The 14,506-nt window shown below is 41.4% G+C and overlaps 1 protein-coding gene and 2 long non-coding RNA genes across 4 annotated transcripts; 1 reads left to right on the forward strand and 2 right to left on the reverse strand.

Annotated features, from left to right (window-relative positions):
* Window positions 1–1,354: 1,354 nt before the first annotated feature.
* On the reverse strand, window positions 1,355–8,046 carry LOC127754863 (uncharacterized). Its single transcript, XR_008012907.1, has 5 exons — window positions 7,905–8,046; window positions 7,114–7,350; window positions 2,694–2,782; window positions 2,233–2,282; window positions 1,355–1,860 (listed from the first exon to the last, which is right to left on the reverse strand). It is a non-coding gene; the product is annotated as an uncharacterized LOC127754863 (long non-coding RNA).
* LOC127754860 (protein CURLY FLAG LEAF 1-like) lies at window positions 2,789–8,638 on the forward strand. The gene is made up of 2 exons (XM_052280452.1): window positions 2,789–7,356; window positions 7,887–8,638. Exons 1-2 carry the CDS (start codon window positions 7,129–7,131, stop codon window positions 8,295–8,297), a joined length of 639 nt encoding a protein of 212 aa, XP_052136412.1. The 5' UTR covers window positions 2,789–7,128; the 3' UTR covers window positions 8,298–8,638.
* On the reverse strand, window positions 8,181–13,607 carry LOC127754861 (uncharacterized). Of its 2 annotated transcripts, none has more exons than XR_008012905.1 (3): window positions 11,247–13,607; window positions 10,770–11,145; window positions 8,181–8,288 (listed from the first exon to the last, which is right to left on the reverse strand). It is a non-coding gene; the product is annotated as an uncharacterized LOC127754861 (long non-coding RNA). The 2 variants fall into 2 exon arrangements; XR_008012906.1 differs by lacking the exon at window positions 8,181–8,288 and adding an exon at window positions 8,858–9,341.
* Between the last annotated feature and the right edge of the window lie 899 nt (window positions 13,608–14,506).

Consider the following 14,506-nt stretch of genomic DNA (forward strand, 5'->3'; position numbering starts at 1 on the left):
CAATCCAAAGGAGGTGCCATGTGATCTGAGGTACTACATCTGTACAATACAGTACAGATAACGGTGTTAAATTGTGGTGTACCTTGTAGCAAGATTGTTGCTTCTAAAACGAAGCTTTCTGAATCTGGTAGCGGCGCACGCACATATGATGAGCGAATGCACCTGTTTGGTTGCTACCCTTAGAGAAGCATGCCTGGCCTTAGATAAGCCTGACCAGATATAGGTCTTGTTTGGTTGCTACCATCAGACTATTCTCCACTAGCCTGGCCTGACGGATACAGGCTCCAGGCGCAACAAATGCGTGCTTACCATCAAAATCTCAACTGTACACAGCCATTAGCCCATCACCGCGCGGAGCTCCTGCCACCATCGCACGAGGTTGCCCCTGCCGCCACTGCGTGAAGCCCACACCTACCTCAATCGCCACCGCGCCCGTCGCGTGAAGCCTCCATCGCCGGCAAGCAAAGCCCCTGCCGTGGTCGTCGTCGAGCGAAGTCCCCGCCTTGGTTGAGTTTGTGTGAAGCTTCGCGCGATCCCCTTGGCCAGATCCAGCCTAGAGTGAAGCTTCCGCTGATGCCTGATGCTGCTGATTTTTGCGGATCATTGTTGTGACTTTGTTGTTTGTATGCGTGCAATTCGCTGGATGTTTGGATTTGGGGATTTTTCTTTTTGAGGGAAAGAAGCGATTTGGAGATTATTTTCCTCGTATAGGTGATTGATTTATTAATGGAAAGCTAGGTAGCATATGGATTTTGTGAGATTTTTCCCGAGACGCCAAGCCGTTTTCTCGAGATTTTTTTTCTTCCCGTCTAATACTTGAGTTAGCAGTAATCATCTACTCAGGCAGCAATAGCAAACCAAACAAGCAACTCGTCAGGCTGCCTGGTCAGGTAGAACCCATGAGTTTGTTGGATGCCTCTCAGGCGTGCAAATTCTTCAGGCGTGGTGCTCAGGTCACCAACCAAACAGGCCCACAGCGATGCCGGCGGCGAGGAAGATGAACCAAACGGAGCAAACAGGTAATGGAGGTGTATAGGAGGATCTTACTTCAGTAGGTGTAGTGTGTTGAATGCAACCGTTTCTGCCTGCCATGGTGGTGTAGTCTCGTATACATCTTCTGTTGAGATGTATGGGGCAAGAAAAGAAAACGTACTGCATTCAATGAACTCAAGTCTGACACTATATGTCTCTGAGGAGTTCAGTCTCTTCTCCCTTGGGGAAGCAGTGTATGCACACCTTCTCTAAGATCATTTGACAGGTACAAAAAAAAAAAAGAACAGATGGAATTATCCATGTTGAGCTAATTCAAAACTTCATTCAGAAAAATCGAACTAAAATATCTGAATGTGTAGTATATGCATTAAATTTAGCATTTGTATAAATCAAAGAGTAGTTTAAGACTGTATAGATAACAGAAAAATCATCTAACGACATATCATCATCCATCCACAAATCAAAACTGTATAGAGTAGTTTACGACTGTAAAGACTGTATAGATAACAGAAAAATCATTTAACAGAAAAATCTAAGGTTTAAGATAACAGGGAATAGCAAGTACCAATTCACATGGCAAGTTGGCAACAATGCTCTAAATCATCATCCACAAATTCAGGTACGTACCGTCACTTTATTATCCTGTTTGGTGACCATAGGTCAAGCTTCAGCACAGAAAATGAACTCAAATGCTCTTGGACAGAAGTCTTGTCAAAGTTCAAGGAGACCCAGTTACTGAAGAAGAGCGAGCAAACATCCGGGAATCTGTGAATTTGTTTGCTAAGAATGGAGGCAATTAATCATCTAACGACATATCCAAGCATCTTCAATGGTGCAGCCAGGTCCCATGGTTCCGAAATTAAAGAACTGCTCCTTCCAAAAAGAAAAAGCAGATCAATGTAAGGGTTAGTTTCTGTTATAGTACAAGATGTGACAGCAACATAACTTGCTAAGAAACTTCTGATCAGAAAAAAATGCCACAGTTAATTTCCTAGGAGATCTAACCTAATGATGCTGTACATGCACATCAATTTAAAAACTTTTAAAGAGTCCTTTAATTTCGCCCGCTATTCCCACTACCAGAGTTATTAGTGAAATGTGAGAGAAATGTAGTGTCTAAATTACATAAAGTGTACAGTAGCCATTCCCATAACCAAATTAATAATCTTTTACATAATTTGTTTCAAATCTTGGTCTGCATAGAAGCGAGGTGCAAATGATGGTCAAGCAGGAGAGTACCACATCATCAAACTCTCTCAACGGTTTTGTTATACAGCCGACAAACAGAACTGCACAAATATAAAACAGAGAACAGAGACACTCAGTATGAAATTACTATTTCTAAAGAGGCAGAAAACTAAATACATACATACAGTACATATGTACCCGGTTTGCATACTTATAAGGAAACAAATATAAGTTATTTTTTATTCTAATAATAACCATGTTGTTTTTTATTCTAATAATATAATGGAAGTATATGTAATAAGAATACATTCAAAAGAAAGAACAGAATCAGAAAGGAGTAAATTGTCATTTTGCAGAATAAGCTTGTCTATATTTTTATAATTCAGCACAAAGTCAATCTGATTTCTCGTAACTCAAGAGTTATCAACTTATCATAGACATAATCTAAGAAAAATAAGAATCTTATCCATGAGATATTTAGCATAGCATTCAAGGGCAACAATATTCATAACCTGAGAAGAAGCAGTTTTCAGTGCAAAAACTCATCTAAGGTGTCCTCAAACTTGACCCCTCGTTCAAAACTTCAAATATGAAAATATTCCTGCAAATATGTTGATACCCAGTTTGACCAGTTTATGATTATTTACAACTCAAAATTACTATTCATCAATTCAAATGAAAAGACTATATCAATTCTTCCTGACATTTCTTTAATTTTGAACAAAAAAATTATATATCATCAATGATTAATAGATGCATCATTCGAAAAGTTGGTCAAACCAGTAGATACAACGGAGCCAGTACACACCATTACGGTCAGTAACTAGCAGATCTTTTAATTGCCTGTGAGGATTATCAAGCAGGGCTAGAGTCTACAATAGCGTGATGTTGTACAGTGAAAGCAATCTAATTCTAAATGACAAAGCAGATGAATGTAATCAAAATGTTACAACCAGTAAACTGCAAGCAATTACCCCAGAAAAATCAATTCAGATTATTCACCTATGTATTACGATTAAAGAGCAAGACCAGGCTTATCAAAAGCTCAATATTAAGCGCCTAAAATACAAAAAGAACAGGGTATCTTTGCACAAAAGTGACTATTAGAACTACAATAATGTATGTACACCTTGACAGAACAATTCCACAATACTTTTAAAGATATCTTTCTAAAAAATCATCTGTAAAATGCTAAGCTAAGCATCCATTCATCTGTAAAATAAAATAAAGTAAGAAGAGATTTTTTGCGAGTTTATGATCACCGCAGATTCCCAGTTACTGAAAACTACTGAAGCATAGAAACGAGCAGCTAATTCCGTACTCACTCAAAATCTTTATAGACTAGAAAATCAAACTGATATATCTACAATCAAAAACTAAGTCTATAGTGAAATATATATTTTTTAGGCAACAATGGTTGTATTAATTTTGGAGCACTATGTTTTAGGGAACAATTATATTTTATTTTAGTTCTACAATATTTATATAGGCTATGAATATTTCTCAGTGCAAATGCGAATTTATTTTGAAATGTTTGAACTTTGTAGTCATTACAAATTTTAGAAGTTAAATTAGTTTCAGTGTTGGCTACTTTAGTGCCATGCCACCTATAATATGATCAAGGTTGAAAGAGAACAGTTTTCAAACGACTGAACTGACTCCAGTTTTGAAGTTAAGGGTGCATTGTTAGACTTCGACAAAGTTTATGGTAGTAAAATGAACTTTTTTCTATCTATAGTTTACTCCTTAAAAGTTAAAATAGTCTTACTCCCTTTATTCCAAAATATAAGGCACAACCATCATTAACCCAAAGACCAAAAAATAATTATTATCACCTCATAGTTTGGATTACCCTAATAAATAGAATGCATGCATCCAATAAAATTAGATATCTTGATGGTGGAAGATTTAAATAATAATATTTTAGTGCAAAAGAGGTGCTAATTAATGACATGCATGTGTGCACGCTTTATATTATGAAACAACTTTAAAAAGTAGTTGTGCCTTATATTATGGAATGGAGGGAGTATTAAGTTTCTACAGAGTATCTTTGGAAGGGTGAGGAAATTACAGATGCAAAATATGGTCCAATTATTGAAGTTGTATATATGCCCTCAATTTAAAAATGTTTGTCCAATATCTTGAGTGTCTATTAAAATGTTGTCTTTGAGGAAATCAAGAATGTAGTTATTGCCATGTGTCCATTCCCTATCCCTAATTAAATGCTTTGAAGAAGAGGGTTGTAGTGTTATGTCATTTAGCAAGGCTATTCCTGTTTTGTCTCATAATTTTTTTCGTATATTTAGTACGTCCTTGATATCATCGACACATGCAATTTGGACTGTGGCCAAATATTTTTGAAATAGGGAGGACAAAATCATTGACAACAAAACACTCTGTGCAAACTAAATTGTGTACTGTTTCCCCGTATGCCCTTCCAATGAATTCAATATATTACTGTAACGACATTTAAAAATAAAGATATTTCTGTATATAAAAAAAATCAACAATGGAGCTGAAATTAATGATAGCTAGCTCAACTGCAAAATAATGGGCATTCATTCATGAGCATCACCACATCAGGTATGGTCTTCAAAGTGGAAATGCAGGTAGGCATAAAGGTTTGGATGTGAACACATTCAAGAAACCATGCATGATATACATGTGCATGCAGTATCTCTACTGTTGGTTCAAATTACTACTACTACTACTACTGATGATGCTATTAGCCATCATCCCTGTGAACAAAGCGAATCACATCAAATCAAGATCAGCTGTCCTGAAGAATTAATATCCAAGGAAGGAACATCAAACATTAAATAGATTCATGCCCCAACGACCAAAGAGAGAGGCGCCTCTATTTATTGTTATGGTTGGCATCGGTGAGGAGATCACAATGCAAAGAGCAACAAGGAATTAGAGAAGAGCCCAAGAGAATGGTCAGCCCAACAAAGCCCCCTATTTATTCCTCCCCAAATACCTGCCTTGTCCCTATTTACTGCATGGGTGTTGGGGGTGGTGAGTGAGACGTGTTTTCATTACCCCATATCATCATATATCTCCCCTCTCTTTATGAGGATTAGATTTAGGGTGTAGTACATCATGCAAAAGGGGGCCATGCATGAATGCTCACCCACAAGAAGCAGTTCATGATTATAACACAGTTAATGGCGTAGCCATAGAAAGGATGATGGTCAGACGATTACAAATGAGAGGCATAAAGGCATGCGTGAGGCAGAGGCACCCTCCTCTCTGCCTTGCATGCGTTCTGGAGTACTCGTATTTGCTAGCTAGATTCACTTTGCTCCTGAGCCGATCACGAACTACTACCTTTATTATCTCGTGCAATCTCAGTCAGGTCAGGAGCCATGCTTGATGAGCACTAATTATAAGCTACTACGTACTGTACTCTTTTGCTATCAGTAAATCCAGATTCCAGCACTACATAGCCACATAGATCATACCTAGAACCATAGGCTAATTGATAATAAAGTTATACTCCTAACTTGCACCATGTTTACTCGGACAGGAAGTATATATAGGGAATCTGTCGCCAAACTATCACTACCACAAAACACCATGGCTATGAAGCTTTTTTCACATTTTTCCAGTGTAAAATTAGAATCAATACCTATAACCACTCTTCCGTACCGGTTTATTGTAAAAACCGACACCAATGGTTCCCAAAGTCATAGGTGCCGGTTCTTATATATACTTCCTATCCAAGTAAACATGGTGCAAGTTATCCTTCTATCAAGAGAATCATGCACATCCAGAACACAAGAGATAGATGCACGCATATGCACGTGACCACGCGCCGAACATCTATGATCCTAGGACGTACACCAACACCTTGCAAACCATGCACGCAAGCTTGCGTGGGATATGAAGGAAGCTAGCAGGTACAGTTGCGACAATGGAGGGGATTAATTAGGAGCCAGCCAGCCAAGCCAGCAGGGTAGTAGTGTAGTAGCAGCAGCAATACGTCCTCCTAGCAGTAGCAGAAGCAGCTACTTCTGTTCCAAAATAAATTTATTTCTTACCTATCTTATACTCTCTTCGTCTCAAAATAAATAGTCTTCTATTTTAAAATTTTAAACTAGAGGGTTGTAATTATTTTGAGACGGAGGATGTACAAAACTAGTATACTCCTATTTACCAAATCTCAATGTGATTATTTGTCACTTTATTTACTCTTAAAGTATTTATCATCTGTTATTTCATAAACTTCAATACAACGATTACTTAAAAAAAAAACTTATTTTGAAACAAATAGGAATGAACTTATTTTTATTAGGACACAAAAGAGTACGTACTACTAGCAGCAGCTAGCTAGCAGATGGCAACAGATTTGATGACGGCTATGTATGTATGCATGTATGTAGCGTATGCAAGTGAGTAGCTGCACTGCATGCCGCCGCTGCTGCCATCTCACGGCCGGATGGTGGTGGCGTTATGGCGCGCAGCAGCAGCAGAGTGATCGAAGCTAGCAATGCAATGCAGTGCAAGGGCGGCTTAAATGGGGGAGGAGGTGGCCGGAGAGATTTGAGAGAGGGAGAGAGCTAGCAGCCACAGTATTTAAGTTCACTACTTGTCACCCTTTAATGCCCAGACTGCCCTCCACTCTTTTAATGAGGCGTTGGATGAAGGCCATTTAAGAAACCCCCCTCTCCTCTCTGCTCATCCTCCTCCCTCTTTACTGCACCACGCTCTCACCCTCATGACATCAACAACAACAACCCCCTATAAAATTCGAGTTCCCGGCTGCCATCTTGCAGTTGTAGAACAAGAATAGAAGCAGCAGCAGCAACAGCAATCGCAGTAAGAGCAGTATATGTATATTACTATATATATAAGTTATAGCAGACAGCAGCAGTAGAAACTAGAAAACTTGGAAGAGAGTAGACGATCGAAGAGATCAGAATTGCTTACAGGATCGGCCGGTCGATGGAGGTGCAGCCGGAGCTCTCCCTGGGGCCGACGTTGCTGGGCTTCGGCGTCGGCGCCGGCGCCGGCAAGAGCTCGTCGTCGTCGGAGTCAGACGGCAGCAGCGACGACGGCAGCAGGAAGAGGAGGAAGCACTTCGCCTGGGAGGAGGCCGTGTCCCACGCGAGCCTGGACCTCCACCTCAACGACCCCCTCCCCATGGACTGGGAGCAGTGCCTTGACCTACACGTGAGTTCAGTTTACAGCCATGCATATGAATATTCAGTAGCAGTAAACACACGCTTCTTGCGTTTTGCAGTTATTATCCTCTCTTGTTTCACCGCACATTTTGCCATACATTTTGCCATATCAAGAAGCACAAAAACTGCAGGTGTAGTTGATAGAATCAGGCATTACAGCATAGCTCAAATTCAAAGCTATTATCGTTTCATATCTGCTTGATATGCCAAACAAAATAATTTCGTGAAAAATAAGAGATAGAGGGAGTACGAACGTTCTAAATAATAACATGTTGCACCAGAAAAACTCTACACAAGCTATGTGGTACCTACCTGGTGGCAATCTGGCACTGTGCCACTACACTACAATGGTTAATTACATGCTGACGGCTAGGTGACGCTAGCAAAATGTATAATGAAGCTGATGATGATGATCATCAGGGGTTGATGTGTCACATATGATTAGTTTCGATCTTTTGACTAATTAATGACCGTATGATTTTTTGATAGAGATTTTGCGTATGTACTGTATTATTGCAGTCTGGGAGGATGTACTACCTGAACAGGAAGACCATGAGGAAGAGCTGGGTGAGGCCCATGGAGGAGCACGGCGGCAGCAACACTCTGGACCTGGAGCTCAACATCTCCACGATCCCGTCCACCTTCCACGTCGGAGCCGGCAAGGCGAGCTCTGGCGGCGCCGCCGCCATCGCGGAGGACGATGCGAGGATCGCCGGCGGCGGTGGCGGCGTAGGCTCGTTGGGACCAATGGTGGCCGTCCCGTGCGTCAACTGCCACCTCCTCGTCATGCTCTGCAAGTCCTCGCCGGCGTGCCCCAACTGCAAGTTCGTGCAGCCGTCGGTGCCGGCGCCGGCCATGCCGCGGACGCCGCCGCGTCGCCGGCTGGAGGCCACCGTCAAGCCGCTGGAGACGCTCAGCCTTCTGCACTAAAGCAAATTAAGAAAGATGACAGTAGAAAATGCGGGGGAGAGAGTGACAGACAGCAAGTGAAAGCAGCTACAAATGTGTTAATTACTACTCAGCAGTAGTGATGATAGATGAGCTAGATTATGGGTGGGGTGTGCTGTGTGTGTGTGGATCAATTTACTGTATGAGTGCTGCACATGCTACATTGCTTCAATGCAAATGAGGCGATCAAGTAGTAAATGGGATTAATTAAGCGTACTTCCCCTGCTCCCATTAAAAAACAAATCGAGGATGGTGATGCTCCCCTCCACCATCATAAAGTCCCATCACTCAAAATTGATACGGGCTCTGATGTCCAGAACGGTCTACAAGCAGATTTGCTACTCCCTTCTTCCACAAAGACTTCATTTTTCAGTTTTTGGATACAACGTTTTGACTCTTTGTCTTTTTTAAAAATACTCTATGATTAGTATTTTTATTGTTATTGAATGATAAAACATGAATAGAACTTTATACGTGACTATTTTTTTTTTATTTTCTCATAAAATTTTAAAAAAGGACGGACGGTTAAATATTGGACACAGAAAACTAAAATTAGAGTCTTTATGGGACAGAGGGAGTATCACTTATGCTTTCCTTTCTACATATAGCCTGTTAAAACACTGACTCTACTGAATCATCATATAACCTTATATGCAGAGAAACAGTAAAAGGATGCAATGCTAGTTAATTACTGCCTTCTCTGGTGACGTCCTGTCTGCCTTCATACTTACTAGCATATTGTGAGTTTCAATTGCATTTTCAGGCCACAGGTAGCAAAAAACCAAAGTGATGTATCTTCACCATTTGCATGCAAACGACAAGCCTATGCTGAGATAAACCATATAAGAACGCAATGACATGTATGAAGCCTGCAGTGACGGCAGCACAGCATCAGCTATGGGTAAATGCAAGGAAGGTAGGGAATTAGTGGTTACCTAGAAAGTTTGATTGTTTCACTATTCGGTCCATAAATTTCTTTCCTAAGCATGAAAGGCTTGGGTGATTTCAGTAGATTCTGCATCCTATCTAAGAACAGGAAAAGAACATCAATTTAATGTATTCAATGCCGAAAATGGGTTAGTTCAGCCGTAACTAATTAATACCATTACAGGGCGTTATGTTGTTGTTTGCTAAACGTAATGGTCCAAGGCAAAAGAGAAGTTAGGGGTCATGTGGAAATGTCTTTTTCCATAAAAAGACTGTCAGTTGGGTATAATTATATTGTACACTCTGCAGGCTTATGTGACATTGGCAACAAATTGTCTAACAATATGAGCTTAAACACAAACAAAAGCTTGAGAGGTTGTTTTGGATGGTTTTTACAACTTACACATACTGTGGCTTGCCACAGGTTTTGTAGCAGATTTTTTTTTTTTTTTGAAACGATTTGGCAGAGAATTTGGCCAGGCAGGTAATAGAGTGGCACACCACCATTGTGGCAAAGAGCCAAACCTTAGCCTCATTTGATCAAACCCACTGGACCCCTTACCCAAAGAAAAAAGAAGAGAAGATTGGCTGGGAATGTTAATGTTACTTGTCTTAGAATGTAACACAACAGCTAGTCTCTTTAAAATATTGATGCAGATTTTGAAATACATAGCCAAAACTATTTTCCAAGTTGGACAGTCTACTGAGATAGATTGTATTATGATTCGGCCGCATTTTGGGGTAAAAAAAAAAAGAACTCTGATGGTAGTGTTTCACTTTTTCCCCATTACAAAGGAGTACATTGCATAGGACAAAGGGCAACTGTTCCTAATTTTGCATGTCTTAATCAAATATAACTCGGTGATGCTCAAAACAGTTTGATAGATGGTAGTTTGTCCTAACATGGCGTACATAATAAAGAGTATTTATGATTACTAAATACTCCTTAGTACGCCACTATACTCATACATATTTAATGAATCCAACACAACTGCTAGTTCTGTGCATTAATTCTTTACAAGCAGTACTGTAGTTGAAGATAAGATTAGTATCAACTGCAAATAATACTGAAAAATTTCATACTGTTAAATATATTAAATTTCAGCCATATTGAAGATAGCTTTGAGAAGGCCAGCATTGTCTCGTTTAAGAGAAGAACTCTCACTATGTACCCATCTCCAACACTTATTTTAGTGAAAAATCATGCCTCCTCAGTCACCCAGCCACCATGATTTACAGAGGTCATGGAGAACAAAAATTAAAAAAAAAATGGAGATGTAACACCAATAACTTTAAAATTTTACATATGAAGTATCAATTCTTATTTGGAGATTAAGAAAGATAATATTCATAGAGGATAACATGGAAACTGAGATTTAGTTTGTGGTTAATGCTACTGTAAAGGAAAGGAATATGTTGTCAAATATATATTTGTCTTGCGTACAAATATTTACCCATTGTGAACATGGTTGGCATATTGACACAGCGAACAAATACACATGAACAAAATAATGATAGGAGATTTACCTCTAAATTGATTGTAAATAGATAAACAACCCCCGCATGATTATCGAAGCGGATTGACTTCAAGAAGCATTGTGTTGTGCTTCTCTTCTCTCTCAGTAACCTTGTTCAATGATCACCAATAATTGAGAACCTTGAAAAGGATCCTTGCCAATAAGCATGAAGTAGATGGAAGATAAATTTCCACTATGAATAAAAAAAACTGTGCAAGTTCATATTTGGACCTGCTTGCCTATAACTGGGAAAATTGACTTGATCAAATTCGGTGTATTTGTAATGCACAATGGACTTGGATGATATCAGAACAAACAGCCGGAATTCAATCCATGCTTAGCATAGAACAAGTTCTTCCACATTTCACCCCTTCTAATGCTTATTCCTGGAACAATAGTATACTTTAATCAAGATTACTGGTCAAATATATAGTAAGAATTAAGAAATCAAAGAAAGCGATGTCTATCTGTAAGCTGAGTTCTCAACCTGTGATATTGCTACCTACTTGTCCTTTTCAATCAACTGGCAGAACTAATTTTCTGGTGACAGGTGCATGGCAGAGGAATGGAGCATGCTTGATACATTCCTATTGCATTAAGAATGGTATCCATCTGACTTCAAGTGCAAATAATGCTCTATAGCTTTCAAATACATGTGAAGCATCTGGCACAGAAAGACTCATGGAGCCATACCTTCTACTGCATTGGCATGGACATCCGAAACACTTGCCAGCGAGACCTCGAGGATTATCAGGTATACATATATATTCACATTTACTAAAATCAGCATGTGAAAGACAAACAATCTACAAGTTGCCCAAATGTTCATAGGCCAGTTGGAAGATCACTTCGTGCATAGACTATCGACGGTGGCCCAGCAGCAGTTCCCTGCATTGTGTGCAATCAGGCAGGAGAGATCATTGGGAGAAGACGCAGATACCAGAAAAGCAGTCGGAGGTGCTAGTATACTGAAGATGAAGCAAATCTATCAAGCCCTGAAAGGGCCAAGGCAACCTTGTGCAAACTAGACGTTCATTTGGAAGAACCGAGCTCCTCCGAAAGTACAATTCTTCGCTTGGCTACTTTCTAAAGAACGGCTCCCAACCAAGTTGAATCTCTTCAAGAAGAATGTGGTACAATCAGCAACATGTGTTCTCTGTGCTGGCGCAAATGAAACTGCTCCTCACTTCTGCATCCAATGTCCCTTTGTTGTTGCATTGGAGCTCGCTGGGGATCCAACCAAACATCAGCTCAATGCAAGAATTACACAATCTGCGTAGACCAAATCAGATTCCAGCCAAACATTTCCAGGTTTTTTACCTATTGTGCTTCTTGGGGCTATGGAACCACCGCCACGATGTCGTCTTCCGGAACCAAACTCCCTCTACAGCCAGGCTAGCCTCTAAATGCCTTGAAGAAGCGACCCTTTGGGCTGAACGCCTAAATTGTGCCGATAGGATTGTAGTTGAATCCTGAAAAGAAACTCTTTCTTCCTCCTTACACTCTAATGTAACGAACTGACATTGTACCGTTCTCCATTGTCTATAAAATTCAGGTAGGGAAGCTCTTCTGCCCGATGACCAGTCAAAAAAAAAATCAGCATTTCAGTTCAGTCTCCCTGTCATCACCAGTCTGAACTCATCCAATGTATACTTGAATATCTTTCTTGCAAGCATAAAAGTTCTCTTGCCACCACAATGAAAGTCTAGGAGCTTATCTGTAGCGCATTTCTCAGTCCAACTGGCCATGTCGAAGAAAATTCCACATTTACATGTACCTTGCAATCTTCTAGAAGTGCATTCTAACCTGCATCAAACCCCGCAATGTTTCTTTGCCATAATGTCAGTTTCTCCTAAAAGCCCAGGCAAAGCTCACATCATGCTCTGTTCCAGTTTCAACTTTCAACAACACAACCGCTTCCATTTCCTCAAGAACAGCAGCGCCCAGCTGAAATCCACAGATAATTGTGACATAACCGGGCCGTTGCTTTCAGCATCTCCTGCCACCAGCCAGTATCACATGATTTCCAAGCACTGGTTGCCCTATGCCATATTGCCACCATGAGCCCATGACCATCTCACATGCCATAAGACCAATTTTGCGCCGGCGATCGCATCTCACCAGCTTGCGTCCCCCCACATCAACACACAAACAGTCCACATTAACACAGCCTACTCATTACCCAACACGATGGACATAGATCACACGTACTGTAGCAGCACGGCACAAGGCCAATCCGTCCAAAACACCATCCTGCATCCTCGAGAGACCCAGCTGCACCAAGAAACGAGACAAAAGACACAAGTCGCAAGTGGGCAGGGCAGCCAAGGCAGGCTACCTTTCGTGGTTCACTGAATTGCCGACGGGGCCATGGTCACGCAGACAAAGCAGTTCTGCTCCCTTCGCATGTACCCGCATATCTCCGGCCCTAGGCCCGAAACGCGACACGCGCCATGCTTCCGCTTCGTTAGCCTGTCCAGGAAGCGGACAATGTAGCCGAGCATTTCGTCGAGCACCTTGCGTGCGTTCAGGCAGGAACGCGCGCGCGGTAGTGTGGGGATGGGGGTGGGCGCTACGCCACCGGCCACCGGACCATCAGAGCGCTTTCCCTGTGAACCATCCTCCGTGGTGGCCGGTGGCCGGTGCGGCCGCCGCCGAGGGGTGGGAGTGGCGGCTGGTCGGACGGCAGCGACACAATTTGGGCGAGGTGGCCTGTGCCCCGTGAGGCTATGATAGGCGGAAGACAAAGCGCGCTTGCCAGCCCGATTGACCGGGTACTTTTTTTTTTACCTTAGGCCGGGGACAAAATATAATAAGTTTTCGAATGGTGAATTTTAATTTTCATCACTTTTTAGTGGTAAAGTTTTATTTTGGATCATCTTCAAAATATGATAGGATTGGAGGAGATTTTATAGAATTTTGCTCGAATTTTGGAGGGAGGAGAAAGAGCGATCCCCATGCCGCCAAGCCAGGGAAAAGGCGAGGAGGAACAAAGAGATGGCCTGGGGTGGCTCCGCCGCATGGCGCTAAGGTTGGTCAATGCCAACCGTCTCGGTGCCGACCTTTGCCACGTCGGCCTATGGGCCCAGCCTCCCGCTCGACGGCATGTGAGGCCGTCACGATCTCAATATCAAGACGTATGGCGCTGACGTGTTAGAGGTCAACATCAGGGCTAGGGTCCATTTTTTTAATAGTTTTCAACAGGGACCTATTTCGAAAATAGTTTTGAAAAGGGTTAATTGTAAAATTTTCGGCCATCTCGCATTTAAACAGAGCCCGCTTGACGATTAAATTGTGGTTTTAGTCACTAGCTTTCACTCACTCTTCTTTCTTTCCTTTCCTCTCTAAATAAAAAAGATTATTTATGGTTAAATCTAAGAGTAAAAAAATAGTCATGGTTCAATAAAGAGTAAAAAAATTAATCATAGTTAAATCTTAGGAAAAAATTTTAAGGTCGGGCAGGCGCATCCGCCTTGCTGACCCGACATTAGCGAGAGAGGCTAGATAGGAGAGACAGAGGATAGAGACAGTGGAGGTGATGGTCGAGGCGACTCCAACGAAGGTATGGCTGACAGGTAAGCACTGCTTATTGCCGACGTAGCTATCAAATCTACTCACATCATCAATGGTCGATCTGGGACCACCCACCCCCTGTTGTAGGGGAGATGGAAATAGAGAGTGGAGGTACGGTGATGCCCTAGTGGGGTGTTTTTTGGTATAAATTTTCAAGCAGATCTTGGTAGTCCA

Source organism: Oryza glaberrima, chromosome 11 (genome assembly GCF_000147395.1).
Source record: "Oryza glaberrima chromosome 11, OglaRS2, whole genome shotgun sequence".
In the NCBI taxonomy this organism is placed as follows: Eukaryota; Viridiplantae; Streptophyta; class Magnoliopsida; order Poales; family Poaceae; genus Oryza; species Oryza glaberrima.